The sequence below is a fragment of the Syngnathus scovelli genome, chromosome 16 (assembly GCF_024217435.2).
Source record: "Syngnathus scovelli strain Florida chromosome 16, RoL_Ssco_1.2, whole genome shotgun sequence".
Lineage (NCBI taxonomy): Eukaryota > Metazoa > Chordata > Actinopteri > Syngnathiformes > Syngnathidae > Syngnathus > Syngnathus scovelli.
Window position 1 is genome coordinate 4899616 of NC_090862.1, and position 13614 is coordinate 4913229.

At 45.8% G+C, this 13614-nt stretch overlaps 2 protein-coding genes across 4 annotated transcripts; both read left to right on the top strand.

Moving 5' to 3' along the window:
* The first annotated feature begins 267 nt into the window (after positions 1-267).
* Positions 268-9698, top strand: znf652 (zinc finger protein 652). The gene is made up of 6 exons (XM_049745178.2): positions 268-574; positions 2942-4162; positions 4492-4639; positions 4825-4940; positions 5643-5787; positions 6776-9698. The coding sequence occupies exons 2-6, from the start codon at positions 3215-3217 to the stop codon at positions 7369-7371; spliced, it is 1953 nt and encodes a 650-aa protein (XP_049601135.1). The 5' UTR covers positions 268-574; positions 2942-3214; the 3' UTR covers positions 7372-9698.
* Positions 9699-10483: 785 nt separating this feature from the next.
* phospho1 (phosphoethanolamine/phosphocholine phosphatase 1) lies at positions 10484-13587 on the top strand. 3 transcript variants are annotated; one of them, XM_049745187.2, is made up of 3 exons: positions 10484-11202; positions 11500-11563; positions 11873-13587. In XM_049745187.2, exon 3 carries the CDS (start codon positions 11917-11919, stop codon positions 12766-12768), a length of 852 nt encoding a protein of 283 aa, XP_049601144.1. In that variant the 5' UTR covers positions 10484-11202; positions 11500-11563; positions 11873-11916; the 3' UTR covers positions 12769-13587. The 3 variants fall into 3 exon arrangements, with proteins under 3 accessions (XP_049601144.1, XP_049601145.1, XP_049601146.1); XM_049745188.2 differs by having other exon boundaries at positions 11876-13587; XM_049745189.2 differs by having other exon boundaries at positions 11966-13587.
* The last annotated feature ends 27 nt before the right edge of the window (positions 13588-13614 follow it).

Genomic DNA, 13614 nt, shown 5'->3' on the forward strand with positions numbered 1-13614 from the left:
TATCATTTACACTTAATACCTTATTTCATACAGTTTTGAAGGGAGACTATAACTTTCAACAGGGGAAATTTTTGTTTTAATAAGCTCGATAGAATTTATAGCATTCGCTTTGTAACATTTATTCATTATTGGCGGGATCACTTCAACAACTTTAAGCGCATTGGGCACCCAGATAAATGATGGATTGTCGTCATTGAGTCTATTCCTTATTTAATGAATTAATACATGCATTACGGATCTCTGGTGGGTGCGCGCGCGTCCCCAGCCCAGACAACCGCGCGCCTGTCCTCCAGACGGCGGCGGCGACGAGGCGAAGGCGGCCTGGCTTGCCTGACTGGGATGAGCGCGGGACGCGACGTCAGAGCAACAAGCCAGCAGCTCAGCTCGGCCGGGCCACGTAGCGCCAGCGGGGCAGCTCAGGTCATCTGCGGGCACCCATCTGCAACGGCCCCGCGTCGCTGTTCATCGCGGGACAGCGGGTTTCTTCTTCACTCCCTCCCGCAGTTGAAGCAGCACATGAAACCCGGACTGTGAGCTACCCTCCCTGCACGCGCTCCGGGAGGAGGTCGCGAAGGTAAGCCTGCCAACCAGCCAGCCGGCCAACCAATAAGTCAGTTAGCCAGCCGGACGGTAACTTCATCCTGGATCGCTTATACGCATGACACATCGGAAGATGCGCTCATTGCTCACCGGTACCCGGTGACCAAAGCAGCGGTGACTAGCTCGAGTGAGCGGCCGACTTTGTGACAGCGTCGATCCAGGGTGTCAAACACAGTAACCCGGGTTGTCATTATTCTATAGGCAACCTTCCTATCGTCGACTCCAGATTAGCAACATTAGAAAAAGTGCATTTGTATGTGTGTGTTTTTTTTTTAATTTAAACATTTCTTTCAAAAAGGGACACTTTCCCCTCCTCTACGCGCCGTGTCGATGTTTTTTGAGTTGCCTCTGCTCAAATATCTGACGTTACTGTTAGCTTTGTGCTACTTAGCATCGCGTTTGGCGAATTTTGACTCTTGAATTACAAAAAACAAAAGTGAAAGTCTCGTTTTAACTCGTTTGCAAATACGTTATTAAACTGTTGTTTACGTGCAATGTTTTGTCCGATGGATGAATCGTTGTGGAATATTTGACTTGCACCTTTCAGCTAACGTAGCCAAGTTAGCTTGTATTTTGTGAACAGGTTAAAACCTACGGTTGTGGGGAGTAGCTTAGCATGCTAAGTAGCTCAAGTTAACCGGGCCTGTGCTGTGTTGGTACAGTTTTCTGCGTTTGTTTTAACCCTTTGCTCGCTTGCTGGTTACTACGTGGTTAACCATTGACTGGCAATGCCAACATGCACCCAGACGAAGTGGAATAATACGACTGACCTGTATCCATATTTTAAAAAATTATGTGGTTCATTTTACAGCTTGTCAGTGATGACGTTTGATGTATTTTTAGGAAAATATTCATTTTCCCACACTGGAAAGACTAAATTAGTTGAAACCACTACCTACAAAAAGTCATAATGTGAATAAAACATTGTCAGACCATGTAGCAAAGTTATGTGTTGAAAGTTGTAATAATAGGGGGAATAAATTATAGAGTCATAATATAAATTATGAAAGTAATAATTTTGCAAGAATGTGATAGTATGAGAGGAAAACCAAATCCTCCTTTGGGTGTAAAAGGATGTAATGTGTAAACTAGTCGTAATGAAACAGGTCAAAGGTCGCAGCATCACTAGGAAGCCTGTTTATTAAATCGGGAAGGTGAAAAATGTTGTAACTGTCAGAAGCGAAAATCTTAATGTAAAAACTAGTAACAGTATAGAAATCAATCGTGGGAAAGGTCATATTGTTATGATGATTAAAATGTTAGAAGGACGTTGGGGTGTGAGTGACCCGCTGCACAGTGAGTCCTTACAAGTTTGCCGCCATTGAGGAATGTGAACCCTCACACCGTTCCTTCCCTGCAAGCGGCAAAAAGCTCATTAAATTGTGAGCACCAGTGAGCTTGACTGCTTCCCAGGTCACTGTCAGTTCCACACTTGTGAACACTTGCCCTATTTTTGTTGCTGCTCGTAGTCGTGCGCGTCATGTTTGCAGTGTGAAGCTTTCATCCGATCATCTAAAAGCCGCAATCACATTCTATCAGTTATTTGTGTGAGTCACGTTGCGGCCTACCCCATAAGAAACCAGTTTTTGGTTTCTTGCACATATCTCTCGAGGCGCAAATGAAGTCGATTATCATACTTTGATTTTGCTGGGAATTACAATGTGACTTGCTAACCAGATTAATTTAGATCAGCTGATGTTTAATTTCTTATTTCAGATTCTCATAAACTCCAGATTTGAGAGGAATTCTTTGTATAGTAGATATTGAGAAATCTGAAATTTGCCACATCAAAGTGCATTCTTTTCAGGCTGAGTGAAACTCTCAAATGACTCATCAACGATAATACGGAGCAGTGGAGGCATTTTGGGGTGTTGCGTAACCACAAGCCGTGCATGTGTTTGGTCTTTTAATCAGGTTAATTTGTGAAGGGCAAAATGGGATATGATAAACCACTTGCGTGCCAGTGGCGGCTTTTTTCATACAGTTTGTCTTCCCCTGTCATACACACTCGGGATTATCTAGTCGGCTTTGTGTCAAATACGGCCGAGTCACTCCATCACCACCCAGCTCGCTGTTCCCGTGCGATAGTAATGCTCCCGTTTAGTTCTTAGCCGTGTTTTCATAGCATGTAAAAAAAACATGTTGTATGTGATTGCGTCCACACCCATCCATTTGTGAGGCCTTGTGGTTTGTATTCGCAGCAGCGCAAATGCGGTTGTGACTTTCACGAGCGTCGCTGGAGTTTCGCTATCAATTGTGTTTTTGTATCGTGACACCGGAAGAGTGTTTTTTTTTTTTTTAGCCCTCCCAACTCATCAATAATGTGTTTGTTTCCTCATAGGTGATGCGCCATTCATGGCCCCTGATGGCAAAAAGACGTAAGGTGGTCCTCTCTTCTTCCTCGCCTGCTCTGCCCGTCACAGGAAGTGATTTTAAGCTTCGTCGGGTTTTATTTTAACGCTCATGGAGGCACGCTCGCCGCAGGTTGCCTACCCCGGACAACATGGACGCTTTGTTTGAATCCGGTTGACTGTCTCATACACCTCATCCCCTCCTTCCTGTCGAGGGAAGGTGGGGGTTTGGTGCACCTTACCCTTCAGCGTCATAAAGTTTTATGAAATCCTGCCAAAACCTCAAGGAGGAGGTCTCTGTCCCGTGCCCGGGCGGGATGTCACAGGAGGAGGGACGCAAGCCGCAGGTGTCACAGTCCTACTTCCACCCGCCAATCCCGGAGGTGGACCTGACAGGAAAGCTCTATAAGAGGGAAGCAGGTGGGAAACCCTACTCGGTCCTGGTGGACAACAAAATGGCGACCAAGACGGCGGCGGCGGCCGATTCCGCTCAGCAGTATTTCCGTGAGGGCGCGGCGGGACAAGACGCACGTACGCCAGCGGATGAGGCGACCTCCGAGGAGACGGAAGATGATGATGACGATGAGGAGGAAGAGGAGGACGGCGAGGAGGAAGGTTTTAAGCGTGAGCAGATCATTGTGGAGGTAAACCTCAACAATCAGACCCTCCACGTATCCAAGGGCGAAAACAAAGGCGGCGCAGCCGGAGATGATTCGGAGCGAGGTTGCAGCGAGGACAACAATGACGGGGAGGAGGACGAAGAGGAAAGCCCTGAAGAGGACGAGGAGGAGGACGAGGAGATCGAAAGTCGGAGGACGAGGTCAAAGCGGGCCCACAGAGGTGCCAGTGGAGCTTCCTGCCAGCCGCAGCGGAAGAGTCTCCGGACGGCTCTAAACTCGTCGGCGTCCGGGATGACCACAAGGGGGCGACAGAAACACGCCGCCGAAATGGCAAAGAGCCAGCGGCGCGCCACCCGCTCCGCCCCGCCGCCGTCCGCGGGCGCCACGCTGCCCGGCGGCAAGGCCGAGGGGGAGAAGGAGATGTTGGCGTGCGAAAAGTGCCCTCGCGTGTTCAACACACGCTGGTACCTGGAGAAACACATGAACGTCACGCACAGGAGGATGCAGATCTGTGACAAGTGCGGCAAGAAGTTTGTCCTGGAGAGCGAGCTGGCCTTGCACCAGCAGACCGACTGCGAGAAGAACATCCAGGTGAGGATGCATGGCTCACACTTGTGCCATGTCTTATAGTGTCATGGGCAATATTTAAGAAAAGGTTCAATGAAGCTTAAGAAAATTAATAGCTAAGTAGCTATTAGCAATTCTTTGCTGTATATTCGATTTGAAGATGATCAGGTGAGTGTATTCGACGTACAGTATTTGTCCACAGTGTGTCTTGGTAGCATCGCCGTTTTCAGTCAGCAGAGGGAGCTAGAGTGTAAGGAAAGATAGCTGCTCAACATGTAAGACAGCTTACTCTTTGTCATGTGTTGCTCATCATTGGCCCTTTCAGTTGTTCTTAATGTATTATCTATCTCCAGTGCGTCTCCTGTAACAAATCCTTCAAGAAACTGTGGTCGCTGCACGAGCACATCAAGATTGTGCACGGCTACGCCGAGAAGAAGTTCTCGTGCGAGATCTGCGAGAAAAAGTTCTACACCATGGCCCACGTCCGCAAGCACATGGTTGGTGAGTGAGGTGGAACAGTCCAGATGACACTCAAGGATGATACATTTTTTTTGCCATCATATATTTTTTACTGAGTGACCATTTCTGTTTATGTCCGTAATATGCTGCCCTTATGTGGCCAAGGTGTGAACACCAGAAGGAGAAAAAAAATGCGCCACCCTCATTATTAAATTTGTGTCGCACAGCTCACACCAAGGACATGCCGTTCACCTGCGAGACGTGCGGCAAGTCCTTTAAGCGCAGCATGTCCCTCAAGGTGCACTCGCTGCAGCATTCTGGAGAGAAGCCCTTCCGTTGCGAGGTAAGACGTCGCCAGCCCACTTCAGATTTTTTTGTTTTGGGTGCACATGAAAGGACCCAGTTACACGACTTCTTTTTTTTTTTTTTTTTATTCTGATAGAAGAGTGGGTTGTTATTGCATCATGCTCGTAAAATGGTATATGTGACACTTGGCAGCAGATGCGCTTCAGTCCACACCCATCAGTCGTAAAAAAAAGTGTGTCAGGAAAGTTTAAAAAAAAAAAAAATCATCAATTGCAATGTCATCCGGTCAACTCAGTTCAAAAGCATTGAGTATCTCAGAATTTTCTCGACAGAGTGCTCAATTTGTGTGTCCCAATACTTTTGTCAACATGAAGAGACCAGAAAAAAAATAACCCAACAGTGTTGTGGGGGCTTTCTAAACTTTTACGTTTTGAATTTATTCTCGGCTTCATGAATTCAAGCGGACAGCTGGAGCGTTGTCCTTCACCCGAGGTCTTTCAGATGCCATGTGCGCACGGGTGGAGCCGCTCTAATTAAACACGTGACGGCACCCTGCTCCTGTAGCGTGTTATTACCGGCTCATTATAGCAACGTGTAACATCTCGCCCGCTCTCCTCGGTGGTCTCGGCCCACGCCGCCACCGACTCGAGTTCCACCAGGTGCTGCCTCCGAGCACTCTTTGATTTTGAGAAATCTAAATAACCCGATGTATATATTTGCATTTTTTTTTAACCTCCAGAACTGCGACGAGCGCTTCCAGTACAAGTACCAGCTCCGTTCGCACATGAGCATCCACATCGGACACAAGCAGTTCATGTGCCAGTGGTGCGGCAAAGACTTCAACATGAAGCAGTATTTTGATGAGCACATGAAAACACATACAGGTGAGATTTCAAATGAAAAAAAGATTCATCTATTTCTATCTCTGGGTGAAAACGTGGCGTCTGCTTGCTGAGACGTCGCCCGTTTGTGGTAATGAGAGGGCCCGCCTAACATGAAGAAGCGTTGTGCATATGTAATGACTAGCCGCACACATACTGCCGCTTCCATCCCTCTGATTTTCTCCTGCTGTTTTCCAAAACCGAGCTTTTGTGGTTTTTCCAGGGTCCAGGGCTTCTATTTGTGACGTGTAATTACACAATTCCTTTCCCGTCCCAGGCACACCCAGGCAAGGCCTGCAATACCGGCTACACCCTTTAGAATAGCAATTTTCCAACTCGAGACATGCTTCTACAAGTACGACCATTTGGACCAACAAGAATAAAAATATTACCTGAATTAATTTTTGAATCAAACTCCAAAAAGGAACAATGCATCACATTAGAATGCAGTCCTGTACCTCACAATAGAGCAAATTCCTCCCACTATAGCGTACTGCTTATACAAGATGGCCGTCACCTTTTTTAATGTTCAAGCTGGTTTGCCGGCGACATGGCGGATGAAGGCGTTTCAAAGAGCCCTTCAGCAGCCGGCGAAGGGACGACCGCGTGGGCGCCAGCGGGCGCATTGAATACCCGCGTGGGGGGGGGTTAATGAGAGTGGCACTTCCAACTGTTCATTTTCACGTCTCCTCAAAGTGTCAACTATAATAGCTTCCTGACGAGTGGGCGGCTCGGAAATGGAATGGAGGCTTATTAGCATTGGAGAAAAAGTCCAACGGGGAACAAGATGTGATGTGCGGTAGAAAAGTAGAAGCAACTTTTATCCAAACGTTGAGCATTGTAATTAATTGGAGAGCTTGGGGAATATTCCGAGAAATAATGTCACGTTTTTATTTAAATTAATTCTACCCCTGTCCTTACTGTAATTCCAATTCTTTTGTTTTCATCTTTAACAGTCCCGAACACAATCATTGTTTTCTTCCCTGCGCAGGAGAGAAGCCGTTCATTTGCGAGATTTGCGGCAAAAGCTTCACCAGCCGACCCAACATGAAGCGCCACCGCCGCACGCACACGGGCGAGAAGCCGTACCCGTGCGAGGTGTGCGGCCAGCGCTTCCGCTTCTCCAACATGCTCAAGGCGCATAAGGAGAAGTGCTTCCGGGTCACCAGCCCTTTGGTGCTGCAGCCCGGCGGCCCGCCGCTTCCGGTCGGCATCTTCGCCAGCACTTTCTCCTCGTCGTCGTCGTCTGGACCTGGGACCTCCGCGGCCGCCCCGCCGGCCGTCACCGGCGCGACCACCCAGGCGCTCAACACGCCTCGAGCGGCCTTGCCCCAGCGAGGCCCTCTTGGACACGCATTCACCCATGTGCAGCTCCAGCACCCCCAACAGCACCTTTCAAACACGCCGAACACACCCCACCATGCCCACCATCACCACCACCTGGCAGTGCCTCCGGTTTCCCACCTGCCCCCTCCCCCGGCCCTTTTTAAAAGCGAGCCCCTCAACCACTGTGGGCACGAAGACAGCACTTACATGCACCACTTGGCTTCTGCTGAGAAGGGTCCCGGAGCCCCTCAACATCACTGAGTTACGAGGCCTCAGTCAGTACCATCAATAACTTCTTGGATAAAAAAAAAAAAAAAAAGTAAACAAGTGGGCCACCAACCATCCAGCACCAAGTTAAGCTGCGCTTTCACCGAGCAGATGTTTTTTATCCATTAAAAATAATAAGTCCTAAAATATTCTGCACTGCCACTTTCGTCGGGGTACCAGTTAGCGATGCGCCAAAAATTCGGTCATCGACAATTTTTATTTGGAAAATTGTCACTGGAGCAACACAACCTAAACAGCATGTTGTGTTGGAAGATTAGACAAGGAAAAAAAGAAAAAAGGGGATTGACGGTAAATCTGAAGCATCACCCCGCCATAGCCAACCAAGTTGACGTCGTGGTGTCTTTTTTTAGGAGATTCCCGATGCAAACGGGTCGAGTGTAACAACACAGAACTGTCTGTTTTTTTGTTATTGCTTGCCCAGAGGCTGAGCTGCTCTGCATTTGTTTACAGAGCAAATGTGTCTGAACAACCTTCACGTCTGAATCGCTTGGCCTCTGGACCGAACTGGAAAGTATGTCAAAACAACCAAACCACGGTTGAACCCAGTTGACTGTTTGGTGGAAACGTGGCTTAACCGTCGAGCCTGATTATTATTGCAAGCATTTCCCCCAAATCCATTTTTAAAATCTTGGACCTTCTGAGCAGCCCGTTACATGGCAATTCATGTATGGAAGCTCCTCTGGAACACATTTTACATGTTTGAAAAACTCCGAGCTCATACGGACCATCTATTTAAAACAAGCTTACACAAGCTTTACAAGTGTTCTCAAATGAATGGCGAGTGGACTTTTTTTTTTTTCCCCTGGTGGTCAAAAAATATTCTGTGAATGTTGTCGCTGGTTCCACCAGTCACGCAAGAACACAGTGCCATGGACTCCAGTTTGAGAGAGAGGAGGAGTTTGATTTTATTCCTTTTTTTAGACTTAAAATGAGCTGTTGGATCTGATGTAATTGTGGTGCTTTCCATTCCAATAGACACAAATTCTTAACTTTGGCTTCGCTGTTCAAAAATTCAATAACACCCTAACCTCGAACGGCGGCACACTCATGTGGAACCGGAGCAGGATGTGGTCATTCAGAAGAAACTCAGGTTTTGCTGGCTGTGAACAGATCAGTGCAACCTCCTCTCTCGTCCCATACTGCCACTGTGAGAGGCCGCATACGACTGGGCCCCCCCCCCAATCAGGATCTACCCCAACCCCACCCACCTCCCTTCTGGTCTCCGCCACGCTGCTGTCAATAATACGGGTCGGCATGTTAAAACTCATTTAATATGCTCGTTATCCACACACACAGGTTGCTCAGTTTGCTTTGAGGTTGTATGGTCTTTTTGTTTTGGTGTACCGCAGGGGTCTGTCTTTAGCCCGTTGAATGTTGCCTACGCAATGTTTTTTGCTTCTCATTTTCGGACACCACACAGTGGAGAAAATGGCAGCCGCGTTGAAGCTTCCCGTTACGCCAAGAAGTCAAGTCGGTTGGATAAGAAAATGTATAAGCCGATGGTGTGAATGTTTCCTTATGATAGAGCTTTGACTGTTATCCGACGTACAGTACTACGCAAAATATCTTTAGGATGTCCGTGGAAAAGATCAGCTAGATGATATGAACAAAAATTTTGTTGCACAACCAAATTGAAATGTGCTTTACAATGTCAACATGGTGGACAAAAAAATCTTGCAGCAAATTTTTGCAGTATTCAGCCCCGAGTGGTCAAATTAAGACGTCCTTCCCCCTTCTGATTGATTGGACCTGCAGTTTGTCTTTGTGTGGCACTTAGTTCCACATTCTTCATCATCCAGTTGCAATACGGCTCTTTGTCTTAACTGATGCCTTTTTTTTTTTTCTTTCTTTTTTTTTTTTGCGTGTATTCTCTGCACTTTAGCACTGCGTGGGCAAGGCGCAGGGAAGCGGCGTTTGTATTGTGGAAAAGGCTGCGGTCTAGCCTGCGAGCGAAAAAGGTCGATTTTTTTTTTTTTTTTTTGTAAGGTAAAGGAGAACAGTGGGTGATGTGGAAGGGACCATAGCAAAAAAAAAAAAATTCTACTCAAAATAGTGTCCCGGAAAAAAATGGAAAGCGTCTTCCTGCTTTGCCGACCACACACTTGGCCATCCGAGCTTTGTCCGCAGTACATTCTTTTTATTTTAATGTTTTTTGCTAAAATGGCTGAACCATGATCATGATGATACTCCTCCTTTCTTCGCTGCATAGAATGCACTTTCTACTAAAACTCTCGGCTAGTCGCGAAAAAAAATAACATTGTATATTCGAAGATTCTAAGATGTTTTAAGAAAAATCATTATACTTCTTTCTCCCTTCTTTGTATTTTTAACCACTTAATGTAGCATTATTGTGTATTTTATTATAATTGTTATTATTATTATTGTATCTGGTACAAAATGTGCAGCTTTATAATGTCCTGGTTTGTCTTTATTTTTGTATATTCTCTGGAGATTTGAGGAACTTGGAGAGACAAGTTGGGCCTTTTTTTTTTTTTTTAAATAATGTAATGACTGCTAACTTTAAGTAAAAACAAGTAGCCACGAGTCTGACGCCTCGTCCGTCTGTCCGGCAACTACAAAACACAATTTTAGGGTCAGTAGGGACGCTTGCTAGCTGCACGTGAAGCCTCAAGGTTTTATCAGCTATTTGTTGAGTCAGTTTTTTTTTGGGGGGGGGAGATAACCGCTAGCTTGTATCACGTTCAAGCGCATTGACCTTGAGCTGCTGATCAAATATTATAACGGTAGTTAAGAGTTTCTAAGAAATGAAAGTTAATGGGATTATTTACTTTACACAAGAACAGTGGAGAAAATGAAATTGTCACAAAATCCACCTAAAATCATCCTTCTAACCAAATTGGCAGATTTCTTGTTGAGTTTTTGACCATGTGTTGATGTCGGTAGTAGTGCTGCAATTAATGAATCTTGATCATCAATGAATTTTGTGTTGTGTGTTGGTCTGTGTGGGTTGTGTGTATTGATTTGAGTCTGTTTGTGGACTTCTGTTTAGTGTGTTAGTGTTATTCATCATGTATTTGGAGTTTTTTTGTGTGTTGGTTTGTGAGTGTGAGACAGCAGGTGCTCGGAGGGGGTACGTGTTACTGCGGCGGGGGAGTCCAAGTGAGGCGGCTGGGTCTGGAGAGCCGTGATTCACTGCCAACGTGTAGGCGGTCGGCCAGCGAGCTTGAGCGATAATAACACGCTGTGGAACATTTCTTTCTTTTCCCTTTTGGATCAGCACGATGCTGGCAACCAGCTGCGAGTTGTTCTGTTGCTGTAATGGTCGGAATGAGACGACACACTTAAGAGGAGAAGTTGCCGGGTCTTAAACTGGCCCACATTAACCTTGATTTTGATAAATATTCAGAATTCATTGTAGTAGGTCTAGCTTTCTAGTCTTCTAGTTTTGTCCAGTCCATAGTATAGATCCAATTATTTTTAAGTACACAACCCAGCATGCAGTCTTCAGTCTAGCAGTCAGTTCTTAATTTAAAGCAGACTAAACTAGTCCAGTTCTTAGTTTAGAGTAGACTAGACCAATCTTGTAGGTTGGTTAAAAGCAGACTTAATTGGGTGGTGTATTTCTTAAACCAGACTACACTAATTTAGTCAGGTCTAGCAGTAAAGTCCAATTTCTACAACAGCAGACAAAATGCACGTGAACGCGCACAGCAAATGGGAGGGCGGACTCGGCGCTGCGTGCACGCGGCGGCGCGTTCGGGTGTCCCATAAAACCACCCGAACTCCTCGCTCTCCTCTCAATGCGACGGGACCGAACCTCAAAACGACTGCCGACGCACACAAGTATGTATTTGTATTGTTTTTTAAATACACAACAGCAAACATTTTCGGGAAATTAGGTCAAATATTTCAAATGACTTAAAAGCCGGTTTGCACGCTTGCGATAGTATTTTGTATATTTAATTACGAAATTTACGATGCAAAATCTTAAATGGCGTATGCTCAAGTGAAATTTTTTTTGCGTCACTTTAATATAAAACCACTTATTTTTTTGCGTTCTTATTTTATTTTCGTCCTATGGGCTCTGTGTAACGTATTTTCCCTGTTTCTTATTATGTGTATTTTCCTTAAAAATGACAGGCGGACATCTTGAAGGGACGCCCGGCAGTTGATTTTTGCCCACGACACACAACTTCCCACTACAGTAAGTTAAAGAAAAATGTATTTTTTTGAATGGGTCACTTTATTAGGTCCCGGGTAATTAGATGAATTTATACAAGTGAGATTAATAAAACTGCCCTCTAGTGGCCAAGTAAAGGAAGCGCAGTGACTGCATGAACTGATGCACAAATTTAGATTCTTTGCAATTTAATTGATCATATTGAATTACTGTAAGTTTTTCTAAACTAAAATACCGTGGGGTAATAATTTCATTTATTTATATATTTATAGAATTTATTTTAAAAACATAAACATCTTTCACTTCTTTTGAAGTAATAATGTTTTCCTTCAGTAGCCTGCCTCAGCGTGGGATGCAGTAAACGAGGTGTGACAGTCATGGGGGATTCGTTCTTCAACTGCTGTTATTTCCCACCTCAACCCCCAGGCGAGGAGGAGCCCATCGGCTCCCGAACCCGCGGCGAAAGCAGGATGGCCACTCGCATCTCCCCAGACAAGCGCTTCCTCATCTTCTTTGACTTTGACCTGACCATCGTGGATGAGGACAGCGACGACAGGGTGGTGCAGGTGGCGCCCAACCAGCATCTGCCCACCTGGTTGAAGGACACGTACCAACCGGGCCACTATAACGAGTACATGCAACGGGTGCTGGCCTATCTGGCTGAGCAGGGCGTGACCGAGAGTGAACTTCGCATGGTCATGGAGAAGCTACCCTCCACCCCGGGGATGATGGCGCTCTTCCAATTCCTGCGTAACCGCCCGCCGCACGACTTCGAGGTGGTCCTGGTGTCGGATTCCAACACCTTCTTTATCGAGTCCTGGTTGAGGCGATCCGGCGCCCGGTCCGTCTTCCATCGCATCTTCTCCAACCCCGCCAACTTCAACAGAGACGGGCGACTGGTGCTGAGGCCCTTCCACTCCCACGAATGCCCACGCTGCCCCGAGAACATGTGCAAGCAGAAGGTGGTCCGAGAATACGTCGTACGGCGGACCCAGGAGAGGGGCCACCCATACCAGAGGGTCTTCTACGTGGGCGATGGTGCCAACGACTTCTGCCCGGCGCTCGCCATGGGGCCCCGGGATGTGGCCTTCCCGCGACGAGACTTCCCCATGCATCGCCTCATTACTGAAATCCACGAGGCCATGCCAGGGGAATTCAAAGCGGTGACGGTGCCCTGGACCTCCGCTGAGGAGGTGGTCCAACGCCTTAGGAAGCTTGTGAACGAGTAAGGCCGTGAATTAGGACAGAAATCATAATCGATTAATTACACCGGGGGCAGATTCGGAATCAGCATAAAATGTCTCGAAAACAAAACTGAAAACTAAAAACAATAGTAAAAAATTGTTGACCCAGTGTGATTAGTCGTTGCAAATAATTGTTGGAGTGCACTACTCATGTGCAATCAGCAGAGGTGCTATTGAGTCCGTTTTAAATAGTTTGCCCTCCAAAGAAGAACATAAAACCAGCTATTCAAGTCAAAAATTTTAACAATGCATCAATAATTTTCCCTATTAATTTATCAAGGCAATTTACCTAAATGCCCATCCTTAATAAATCGACATTTACTTGACCATTTTAGAGCACATTAATGAAAAACTGAGCAGAAAATGATATAAATGAACACAAGATATATAATATTTTTAAATTATTTATCCCCCCAGAAGAGGTAATCGGCCCACCAGAAACAACATTGAAGGCAATAAGATTATTGTTTTGGGTCATTCAAGTCATATATGTTTGTTTCGCTATAATGTTTTTGTATTTTTGGCCTTCATGGCGCAGGGGCACTGAAGATCTGCCCCTCAACGATCAATACAAAGCTCTTAAATGTGTGTATCTTATCTGATAGCAATACCTGTTAAATGTTTGTCTTGTGTCTTGAGTTAAAGCAGTCGTCCTGCAGCAATATTCTTTTACCAAGGTGCTTCTTTTCAAATATTTTATAAATGTACTGTACGCAGTGTTGTGTGTCTTTTACTCTGTAGGCTAACGTCTACTTGAGGAACTTGTTACCAGCAGCAATACGGAAATAAAGCCATCAACTAAAACTGTCTGTGTTTTTATTTGTAAAACCT